At 41.7% G+C, this 12497-nt stretch overlaps 1 protein-coding gene across 1 annotated transcript in view; it reads right to left on the bottom strand.

Annotated features, from left to right (window-relative positions):
* Positions 1–12360, bottom strand: part of mmut (methylmalonyl CoA mutase) — a 60165-nt gene extending 47805 nt beyond the window's left edge. Inside the window, exons 1-7 of the mRNA XM_076272117.1 lie at positions 12302–12360; positions 11254–11677; positions 10690–11057; positions 10232–10389; positions 8486–8657; positions 3225–3473; positions 1884–1995 (exon numbers count right to left, since the gene is read on the bottom strand). Of these exons, the coding sequence (XP_076128232.1) occupies positions 1884–1995; positions 3225–3473; positions 8486–8657; positions 10232–10389; positions 10690–11057; positions 11254–11659 (1465 nt within the window). The 5' untranslated portion in view covers positions 11660–11677; positions 12302–12360. The remainder of the gene's footprint in view (positions 1–1883; positions 1996–3224; positions 3474–8485; positions 8658–10231; positions 10390–10689; positions 11058–11253; positions 11678–12301) is intronic.
* Between the last annotated feature and the right edge of the window lie 137 nt (positions 12361–12497).

Genomic DNA, 12497 nt, shown 5'->3' with positions numbered 1-12497 from the left:
TGTAGCAGACCCCCACACATGTATATATGCCCACCCACACATACAGTAAGCGACTGCATGAGTGCGGGGCATTCAACAGATAATGGTGAGGGACACTGAAGGACAAGTGACTTCACGGTGGACTGGTTCGTCTGTATGGAACTCAGACAGCTATTCATCTGTAAAACTGTGTGTAGGAACGCCCCCTCGATCTCTACTGCAAAAGCTGTCAGGAGTCTGGGTCCTGTGCACAACGCCTTTGTGACTCTTTGTCTGAGTAGAAGTGATTTTTGCCAGGCTGACAAAACTATAATGATCAAACAGACCTTTCTATGAGATTATGTGTTGAACAGCATCAAATGTCAACACATCAGATTATTCATTCACACATTCACACACAATTGAGACATTTTAGTTAGGGACAGACTAAAGGAATATTTCACAATTCAAATGTAAATGCCAGCCATCTTTCAAAATAAAAATATCAAAAAAATATCATCTTTCATAATGAATATGTCCACCAACTCTGCTAGAATTTCAGAATTAAAGGCTCTTGGTTCATTCGACAAATTGTGTCATTTCGTACTCCCCAAGTAGAGCATCCTGTGGCATTACCAATTCTACCTGACAGGAAAGGAATCTAAGGACTAAAATCTTAACTCAATTCAATTTTATTTACCGGTATATGGTGCCATAACTTGAATATGTCTCAAGAATATGCCTCAAGGTGCATTCTACAGGCTAACTTGAACTCAGGCACATTGGAGCACACAGCGGGACTAAATAAGCACTTAAATGACTGAGTGAATGTCCCGCTGGACCTAACTTTCAGATGCTTCGCTTCAATGCTTTCTACCGTACAGGCATAATCTAGCAAAGGGGAGTTTAGACTCCCAAACTATTTATCACCAGAAGAGCATTTCCAGGCAAGGTCAAATATAAGTATAAGTATATATACTCTTTTGATCCAGTGAGGGAAATTTGGTCTCTGCATTTATCCCAATCTGTGAATTAGTGAAACACACACAGCACACAGTGAGGTGAAGCACACGCTAATCCCGGCGCAGTGAGCTGCCTGCATCAACAGCGGCGCTCGGGGAGCAGTGAGGGGTTAGTTGCCTTGCTCGAGGGCACTTCAGCCGCGCCTACTGGTCGGGGTTCGAACCGGCAACCCTCCGGTTACAGGTCCGAGGTGCTAACCAGTAGGCCACGGCTGCCCCAAATGATGCATTACTGAAAGAAAAAAACTTCATCATCAAAATCAGGCTAATCGCTTTTACGCAATCAAACAGTTAAACCACATTGAAAATATTACCTCCTAGCCCTAGATGTTGAGAGTAAATAGCACAAGCAGGTCAATATGTTCTCTAACGTCTACATAATCTACTACACTCTTTCATGATATGTCTCTCGCTTGACTATGTGTGTGTGTGTGTGTGTGTGTGTGTGTGTGTGTGTGTGTGTGTCTATGTGTGTCTACGTATGTATGTGTGGATGGCACTGTAAATGTAAAGCATACCTTATATCCTATATTTCCTCTATATATTTATTTTCTCTCTATATATATTTTCTTATCTATGACTGTCATACAATGTTCTCTTCTTGCCTCCCTCACATACATTTTACATTATCACGTAACCAGACATCTATGCAGTCTGCAAAATCTCACAGCAATACTGCAGTACTGTCCATTAATGGCACATTAATAATCACATCTATACAATACCACTTATGGTGCCGAATGTTCTACCTTAGCTATATAAATTGAATGTGTGCGTGTGTGTGTGTGTGAGAGAGAGAAAAAGAGAGAGAGAGAGTGAGATCGAGAGAGAAATTGAGAGAGTGAGGTGTGTGAGTGTGTGTCTGTGTCTGTGGGAGTGAATGAGTGAACCCAGCCTCAGTACCTGAGTCGATGCGCGCCTGTCTTCGGGCAGCACACTCCTCAATGCGCAGTTTGGGGATACCCTCAGCCACTGCCCGCGCCATTCCCCCCATCTCCTCGATCTCATTGATGAACTGTCAGAAAAACCCAATAGAACCCACAGAGAGAATGTTGGTTAAAAAAGCATTTCTTCTAGAACTGCTAGAAACTGCACCGAAGTACATGCTTTTTCCCGTAACTGCTGTATCTGGCATAATCCAGTTAAGTGCATGTATGTTATTTCCTTTCATGTCCTGATATCTGAATGGAACTGATAACTACTCCTAAAATACCAGGGCCTTAGAGGCAATGGTTGAAACGCAAAACACATTATTGAATATTCCTGGTACAGCATCGATCGTCTTTTCAGAATTTTCTGCAGGTGTCAGAGGCAGCCACATGGAAAAGTGCAGGCTGACATGTTGGTAGTGTCGATAGGATACTGGCGATCTCTAAAGGTCTGGCTGGACATCTCTTCAATTCCTCTTCAACAGGATTACTCTTAAAATTTGATCTATCTTAAGACAACTTTTAGATTATTGCTGAAAGCAAATATAGACACTACGTACTGACGAGCCCAATTAGCCGTTGGTTATGTAAAGGATAACGCCACACATGGACTCATTTCTCAACTTACAGGACAAACTGCTGTTTGTTTAGTTCTAAATGAATGGTTACATTAGTTCCATCTCTCTCGTTACCAGCTAGCATATCCCAAAATATTGATATTAATTAATACAGTCAGGTTTTAATTGGATTCTATGTTAAATGATGAAGAGCACATACATATAGATTAGATTTCCACACTAAAAACAATTAAATAGTAAATGAATAAATCATGCTTGTCAATTTCTCTCAATCTCACACTTCATCCCTTTAGAACTGTACAAAGTAAACGTAATGATCTTAGCATTAATGAGCACAGAGCAAAATGGAACAATGAATCAAATTTTGAAACATTTTTTTTTTTCAGCATGATCTTTAGATGATGTGCACCACAGTTCATATCAAAGATTCTTTGGTTCATATGCTTCAGAGCCTTATAGATATCTATAAGGCTCTGATGTGCTTGAGATGTCAGCAGCTTCTCTGCTTGGACCCCTAATTATCATAACTTTATCATCCACTTGGCAAACCAGAGACATTGCCATGCCATAAATGTTGATGGTATAGTTTTAAAGTACGGTATTTAGCAGGTCATAATGCCCAGCAATAGCTACAGCTACATAGTCATCTTTGTTCACATGCCCCATGTAGCTGGTGCTGGCTAGATCTACAGAACATCTGTTTGTTGAGGTTTTAAACAGAGAGAGGTCCCGCTCACCTTCAGCGCAGCATCATAGACATCGTTAGTGAGCGCCTCCATCATGTGCGAGCCACCCCACGGGTCTGCCACCTTGGGGATGCCCGACTCCTCCTGGATGATGATCTGGGTGTTGCGGGCGATGCGGGCACTCTTGACGGTGGGTAGGCCTAGCGCCTCATCAAACGAGTTGGTGTGGAGGGACTGGGTGCCGCCGAACACAGCCGCCATGGCCTCGATGACCGTGCGGATCACGTTGTTGTATGGGTCCTGCGGAGGGACAAGGGGAGTTGTATTAAGGCAAGTTGTTTACAAGAGGTTTTTCTTTGCAGCTGTCACACTGTGCCTGGCCTCAGTGCCCTGGCTATTCAATGTTTAGGCTACAGTTTCTACAAATCAATAGTGCTATTTGAAAAATGAAAATCACATAGAATATGTGGAGGTGGTTAAGGAGCTGGGTTAGAATGCATTTGCCTGAAGGTTGTGGGTTCAATGCAATTCAATTTGGTGGCTGCCACCACTGTGCCCTTGAGCAAGGCACTTAACCTCAAGTTGCTCCGGGGACAATGAAGTACCTTGTAATAGAACTGACAAGTCACTTTAGATGAAAAGTGTTTGCTAAATTAATAAATGCAATTGTAAATGTCAGTTATCCTAAGGTTGCTGAATTATATGCAAGGGTGAGAGAGTGCTCATGTACAAGACATATGAGGAGTGTGTGTGTGTGTGTGTGTGTGTGTGTGTGTGTGTGTGTGTGTGTGTGTGTGTGTGTGTGTTTAAGTGGGTGTGTGCATACGTGTGAGTGTGTGCGTGCGTTTATGCATTTGTGCGTGTGCAAACGTATTTATGTGTGTGTGTGTGTGTGTGTGTGTGTGTGTGTGTGTGTGTGTGTGTGTGTGTGGATGTGTGTGCGTGTGTGTGTGAGTGTGCATTTGTGTGTGCGTGATTTTATTATTTTTTCGGCCAATCAGTTGCATGTTACAAGCGATACACATGGTTACTTAATATACAGCAGAGGAGCAGAGCATGAGATATCAGACGCTATGGACCAAGCAAGATGTATTGCAGAAGAGCTCAACCGTGGTTCTTACAGCACAACAAAATGTCTAAATGCAATATGTTTTAATCTGTTTACGTTAAGGTACCCAATTTATTTGAACTGTATTTAACCTGTAAGAGGCTTATGTTTGAAGGAATTTTGATTATTTCTGATATTTGACAAATATCTGACAAGATTATGATTTTTTTTAATGATTTAAAATTGTTAGAAAAATACTTAGGGTTTTAAAATCATCAGTTAACCCCTGTAAATATGTATTTGATAGAAAATGACAGTTTTTTGCTAAAATGACAGTTTTTACTGGAAATGTCCCCATAGCATAGGAAAAAGTGTGTAAAAATGTGCCATTTTGGAATATGGAGGCCATATTGGATTTTTGGACAAAATTCAACATGCCCCAAGTTTTAATCTGTTCCAATAGGGGTTCTGACCAGGAATCCATGGAGAAAACTTTGACCAAAAACTAGGCCTAATGTTTCCAGCAGATGACCTGTCTATATCCCACAGCTTGTTGGAACGGCAGATGGCAGAGTGTTAGTCAAGAACTTCGACTGGCAGAAGCATCCGAGTCCCTACATCAAAAGGCTTCCAAAGATCAAGAGTTATCAGCACTTCAGGTATTTATATTGAAACTTTCACATTGTGTTCATATTAAAAATAATTGTTTAATGATGGTGTTTTATGAGAAATAGTTAGCCATTTTTAAAATGTCCTGTTATTTGCTTACAGCTTTGATGCCAAGAGACCAGGTGTGGCGCTTGCAAAAAGTCACTGTGATGCAGAACCTGTGGAATTTCAGCTACTGCGCAACTCAGCGGTTCTGCCCCTTGTTGACAGTCTTCCTGTCCTGGTCCCACCTGGACTGAACATTGACAGGCAAAATCAGGCCTTTCTGTGCTGATGAGGCAAAAGACATCACATGCCCAGCACCAAGGGTCACAGCGCAGAAGAGTGCACAGAAGAATATGCAGTAGAGGATGCGGATGTGATCTCACCAAATAATTGGACTTCACAGCCTCTTGCTTGCTATGTTAGCCTTTATGCACAGTCTCTCCCTCCCTCTAACAGCCTGGACTAAATTCACTTAACTCTAGTTCTGACTTATAGTGTTGCCTTCAAAGTCTACTGACTTAAAACTGCACTGTCTTGCCTTACTTTTTTACACTTTACCAAATAATACCTGAACTCTCCTGTACAACAGGGTTAGTCCCTGCCCTGTCACCCTTATCACACTTATCACACAGCCTCAGCACATTCATGTGGACCTTGTTTGTTATTTAGTATCTTTTTCATAGTATCTATATTCTTATTGTCTAGTGTATAGGATCTTTATTCTTATTTTTCTATTGGATTCATATTGACATGTTATTGGGCCTTCTATTAGGAACTTCTAGATGTGGTTTATACCTTGGATTATGGGATTGTAACATCTTATCCTGTGTATTAATGCATGCTATTCAGGGCCTTTTGTAATAAAAGCATTTCCATTTCAATAAAGTACATTCTAATTCTGATTATTCTCCTCAAGTCCAGTGAAGTGTCTAATGAAAAAAACACTACATTAATATTAACAACACTACAATTCTTTCTGCCCTGCTGGCTAACAGATCCAGGTGTCACAGTGACACCTGTAGGGGGAAGGGCTACAGATACCAGATGTCACAGTGTGACATCTGTAGAGGAGGGCTTATCTCAATGAGATGCAAATGAGCACAATTGTCTTTCCTATGACTCAGGTGAGGTGACAATTTCCAAATCTATTAGGCCAGTTTTCTCAGTAAAAGGTTTTCAGAGGGGTATACATTCAAATGACCACAACTTATTCAAATATTATCAGATCTCCATGAGTGAGACATCATTGGATAGCTTTGAAACTACACAGAACAGAATCTGTTAATAACTCAAAATGTCTCTGGGAAGACATGTGGCTGGTTTTCATACGGCTGGTCACATATGTCTTTATGTGTGTGCATGGCTGCCTGTTTCTGTGTGTGGGCATGCGTGCATGTGTGTGTTTATGTATGTGTTTGTGTGTGTGTGCTTGTGGGGACCAAATTAAATTTTTCTGTGAAAGTATAGTGGGGCTACATGCCCACCAAGTTTCATGGGCCGTGGTCCTTTATGAGCGCTATGATATGATACGCTATGATAGCTGCGGTCAAAATTATCAGATGCACTTGTCTCACTTGATACCCCTGTGACCATTAGAGGTCACTAAAGGCACATATTCTAATGCCTCAATCAAACAGACTGAAAAGGACCTACTAAGACCTGATATCTCAGCATAAATCTGAAACCAACCTATTTTTCTCTGTCTTCTTCACAACACATATCCTAATGAGATAACTGAATTGAATGTCTGACGTATTATTTTTTTCTGATGTCTGACGTCTTTTCTTTACTACATACAACTGAATGAGATAACTGAAGGAAATGCTTGACATACTTATTTTTCTCTGTCCTTCCGTCACTACATATAATTCAATGAGATTACTGAATTAAATGTTTGACATAATATCGATGATTTACTTCCATTACACTGGTCTGATTCAGTATAGTTTTTATTCAAATAACTGAATGAACAATCCCCATCTATTCAACGTAATAGACTGAAATTAGACATTAATTAGAGCGTCCAACAAAAGTTCAGATCAAAAACAGAATGCTGTGTGACTCTGGGCCAGTTAGGATATTTCAACAGAAAACAATGCAATCAAATGGATTTTGTCACTGTTGCTCACTTTTGTCACAACTGGTTAAGACATTGTTTTACAGGGGAGAATATGGAGGCCCAGAATAAACCAATGCATCATGTGTGGTGGACCCAGTATGCTGTCTTTAGTCTACTCCCTGATAATGGCATGGCAGAGCATGTGTAGCAAGCCAAATTTAAGTCAGATCCACTCAAACCCAGAGTTATGTGGCTTATTTAGCTTCTTCTGATCATTTTGCTTTTAAAATGAGCTTATGTCTTTTACTGATGTGGTGTCAGGGGTATAAAAGTCTGATTTCAGAAAGTAAAAGTCCTACCACATATTAACCATTCACTAAACCAGTTGATTCTAACCAGAACCAGCTAATTTGTGAAATCACCTGTGTTAAGTTCACAGACCAATACTTCTGTCAACCCAATGTCTACCGACCCGTTGCTGAGCGGTCATGCTAGCTACCTAAACCAGCCCCTGACCAGTGCGGATGGAAATGTGATGGTTTTCACACTAGCGATAGAGGATCTGTTGCTTTTGGGGATTCACCGAGCTGCTGATCTACTGAATGGCTTCAATATTTACTCTGCCCGGAGCTCAGGCCTGGTGGTTGGATGTGCAAGAGCACCTGACCACATGTTGCAGCCGAATTTGCGATGGACAGTTCAAGAGCCCAATGTTGTAACTTAAGTTGTTCAATTGCCAGAAGAGTCACCAATGCCCATAATATAGCCTACTTTATTTAATTCTGTTTGTGTGTGTGTGTATTTAGTCTGTTTTGCTTTATTTATTTTTTATTATTATATTATATATTTATTAACATTCTACTATTATAGCTTAATTATTTCCAATAAGTGTGCTGGGTTACAGGTATCCTGGCAGATCATGCCACTTCGTCCAGCACCAGGATTTTTATTTTATTTTTACTGTTTATTAGGCCTATTTGTTCATTTGTTTGTGCATGTCTGTCTGTGCTATGTTTGGGTACACTGGCGAGTCACGCCTCTCCGTCCAGCACATAATTGTTTTTGTTTGATTCCCGTTGTTTGTAAACTCAGGGCATTGCCATAAAGAGCTTAATGTTAAGTCAATTTTCCCCTGAATAAACAATGGTTGATGATGATGAATACATGGTAGGACTAACGGCTCCTACACACAGTTGCGTGCGTTGCAGTGCTGGAGACGCATCCCATTCACTTTACATGGGCTCACGTCATCCGTTGCCAAACTGAATTGTGGGTCCGTTGCGTCACGTTTCTCCCGTCGCTCGCATTGAGAAGTTTAGCTGTTGCTGCACCGACAGACGGCACCGGCCAATCAAGCCAATCGACGGACGGCACCAACCAATCAAATTACGGTTATACTTCAAGTAATTTGCATAGCTACCGTCGGGAACACCCACTGGCATGCGTCGACGGAACGCAACTGTGTGTAGAAGCCGTTAAACTTTCTGCAGCTGGACCTTTACATCTCTCACTGGCGTTTAATGTAGACCAGGTGCTTGTGCTCATAGGTACCTGTTCAGTGAGGGACCACCCCGAGGTCTGGCAGTGGGTCCGTAGCAACAGGGACTTGGAGTTCTTGGGCTGGAAGTTCTCCTTGATCAGCGTGGCCCACAGGCGCCTGGCAGCCCGCAGCTTGGCAATCTCCATGTAGAAGTTCATGCCAATGCCCCAGAAAAAGGATAACCTGTATGGAAAAAAACAGAGGTAGACGTGTTATTCTTTTATGTTACTGTCACTGATCAGAAAACATTTCTTTAACGGTCAGTAGACCTTTTCACACAGAGATCACGCAAAATGTTCGTGAAGAGGAGCTGACAAATTACGCAGAAACATTTTCAACCGGAGCAAAACAATGCATGAATGTAGCTTCGGCACGTCATATTAAACACGATTGAGACAATAGATTGACCATATTGGACAACTGCAAAGCCTTATTATAGGCATGTTTCGTTTATGGCATGAACAGTGGAACTTATTGAACGAATTTAATCATAGGTGACAAATTATGCCGTCGCTAAACATTTTAAACTTGCACAAAACAGCATGAACATTGGCACGTCACATAAAACACAAATTGAAGCAATAGATTGACCATTGGACAATCCTACTGCAAAGCCTTTTCATAGGCATGCTACTGAGTGCTTTACTGAGTGCTGACTTGTGCGTCTTTTTTGGAGGGTGAACATAAACGTAAGCATGATTTTCTGAACTGGGGATTATCACTAATTTTACCCCCATAACTTTTGACAACTGAAAATAAAATGTGATACAGTGAACAGAAAACATTTTCAGTGTGCTTGATCGCCATGTAGCTAGTCAAATCAATTTAATGAAATTAATGTATAAAAATAAAGTTGTGCGTCATGTTATTGAAGGAGAGCAACGTTGCTATTCCCTGAAGATGAGTCAGCTATGTTGACCATTCATCTACAAATGCTTTTCTTATGGATGCCAGAAACTGCATACACTATGACAGTTTGTAAGGGTAAAGCCTGTTGTCGCAAGTTTTGCACATGGTCCATGGGCTACAACAAAGTCAGACTTGTGTGATAGAAGAATATGGCAAGGCTATATATCTATCTCTAACTAGCTCATATCGAGAAGATTGCATGACGGAAATAACAGTGGACTAACCATGGGTAACTGAGGATAACTTACCATAAAGGTAAGAGTTCATTGTCGTTCATTACGTGCCATCTCTGCTATTGCTGCTTTTGATCGGTCAGATTTTACATCTCCTATGGTGGGTTGGACATATGTAGTGTCAACAAAACGCCCGCCCACGTCCCCCCTTAACGTTTTCACACTGGTGCCGGAACTTATCGATTCGGCTAAATGTCTAGGGTGCTTGGTAGTCAATTTGGCGAGACACTTCGTCCCATAGTTCCGCCTCGGTCTATGTGAAAAGGACAGGTGTTCCGCGAATCTGGTAAATAATTTTGCGGGGATTTTGGCAGTGTGAACGGGCCTACTGTTTTACTCAAAATGTTTTTGGAGATGAGTATGCCAAGACACTCTTATGACAGTGTGTGACATAATTAAACACAATGAAAACAGATTAAACTGCCTTCCCTAGTTGTTTGAATTAAATATAATTATTTATCCTTTTTAATTATGATTACAATCATAATCAATCATAATTATGTTTTTTGTTCTTTTGTTAGCCTGTCTGTGCAGCAATTTAAGTGTTGATTTCACCATCTGACTTTTCTGCATTTCAATATTTGGGAGAATCTCTCTCTAACACATAACACTGACCTGGGTGCAAACTCATCAATGGTCAGGCCAGCTTTGAGCCCAGTTCTGCAGTACTCCAGTCCGTTGGCAATGGTGTAGGCCAGCTCCAGGATGGCGTCGGCTCCAGCCTCTTGCAAGTGGTAGCCACTGATCGAGATGGAGTTGAACTTGGGCATGTTCTATAGCCAGAGTTTTATACAAATTAATCACTATCTATGCCATGCAATATGATGCTACCAACACCAACAAATAGCTACTGTAACCTAAATGATCTATGATCATTTATTTAATTAAGTCAAGTTCTAAACAGTATTTGACAACAAAATACAGAACAACCCTTACTCCTATGATGGGGGAAAGTGAACAAAAGTTACTGAAACAGTACATCTACATGTGTCATTCATATCTAGTCATAGATCTACAGTAATAATATAATAATATATATGTCTAAAAGGGTATGGAACAAACAGTATGCGTACCTTAGAGGTGTAGGCAAATATGTCAGCGATGGCGTGCATGGAGGGTTCCGGAGGAAAGATATAGGTGTTGCGCACCATGAACTCCTTGAGGATGTCGTTCTGAATGGTGCCAGTCAACTTCTCCTTGCCCACACCCTGCTCCTCACCCGTCACAATGAACATAGCTAACACCGGGATGACTGCACCATTCATTGTCATGGAGACAGACATCTTCTCTAGGGGAATGCCGTCAAAGAGCAGTTTCATGTCCTCCACTGTATCAATGGCCACACCGGCCATGCCCACATCACCATGAACACGGGGGTTGTCAGAGTCGTATCCACGGTGAGTGGGCAGGTCAAAGGCCACGGAAAGACCCTGCTGGCCAGCTTAAGACAAGGAGAGGCAGAAGGAAAATTAAGTATTTAAGTGGAGACTTGAAATAAGGTGCATACAATTATCAAGGACATGGGTCTGATCAGGCGGTAAAGTGAAGAGAAAAATATCTGCATACTTATCATACATCAGTTCACCTAAAGATGGGCGCACCATCCTTTACAAATGAGCGTAAATGTGTGTGTATACCTTTAATGTTATCTCTGTAAAACTTGTTACTCTCTTCCACTGTGCTGAAGCCGGCATACTGTCTAATCGTCCAGGGCCTGAACGTGTACATAGTGGGGTAAGGACCCCGAGTGAAGGGGAACACGCCTGGAAGTTCATCAGCACCAGCTGCTGAGTCGACTTTAGTGTACACTGGCTTGATGGAGATGCCCTCCGGCGTGCGCCAGATCAGGTCCTCTGGGTTCTTCCCTTTCAGCTGTTTCTTGGCCAGGTTAGCCCAGCTTTCGTGCAGCTTGATCTCATCGCGCCGCGCTGTCGCGGTCCAGAAACGTCTGCCCTGATAAGTGTCTAGACAGGGAGCGGTGCGGGCAGCGACTAGTAACCGCTGGGCAGCCAAGGACGCACACGCTTTCTGTGCTGTCAACATGGCGCTGCGTTATCACACCTGTAAAAGCAAGACGCACAAGTCCAAGATTAGCTGCATTATTTATGTATGTGTAACCAGTAAAATATGCTAGGTACAACACGCAACCAGCAGAGATCATTTTTCAACTAGTGGGCACTATAATTTGAATTCAAGTTAAAAGTAGTCAACGTCACAGTAGTCCGTCCTGGCTGTTTTCGGTCACTACACTGATGGATAGTTTTGATCATTATTTAGGCCTATTTGAGTTACGACAGTTGACCTACAACACAATTAGGTTAGCCTATGAAGATAAGTTAGTTTCCACCCCTGATGACACGAAAGAAATTGTAAGCAGGTTCCCTTCTATGCTATTATATGACGGGAACAAAATTGCCCAGACACATACTTGGTGGGAAGCTTTACTAACAAACACTACTGCCCAAAATTACTTTTGTGAAGTGTTTTCTTAAATATGAATGCATGCGTTATCTAAGTTAGCCAACTAAGCAATGTTAGCTTTGCTATCTTGCAGTGTGCACATTAGCCAACCTCGACAGCGCTTTGGACATAGGAAGATACAACACGAATGGTGAAATCCTGCTAATTGTATGATTCACTATCTATGCAAAGCCATTTGGTTGATATAAAAGCAACAATTCTGACCTTGCGTTTGTTATGCTCCTGGTATGTGTTCTGAACAGGCGTGGAAAGATTTAACCAATCACAATTCATAACATAGGATACAGCCAATCATATTCGTCAATTTCTTCATCGTGAATTTCAGTGGTGTGGTGTGTGCGCAAGACTGACCTCGTCTGTAGTGGAGTTGTAAGTAGTGAAGAATTATGTCAGAGATCTC

This window comes from Alosa pseudoharengus, unplaced genomic scaffold (assembly GCF_046254945.1).
Source record: "Alosa pseudoharengus isolate Yale_2024_CS ecotype anadromous, Long Island Sound unplaced genomic scaffold, YU_APseudo_1.1 YU_APseudo_1.1_scf_7, whole genome shotgun sequence".
NCBI classification, from domain to species: Eukaryota; Metazoa; Chordata; class Actinopteri; order Clupeiformes; family Clupeidae; genus Alosa; species Alosa pseudoharengus.
The sequence above is the reverse complement of the archived record's forward strand: the minus strand, read 5'-3'. Positions and strand labels throughout refer to the sequence as shown.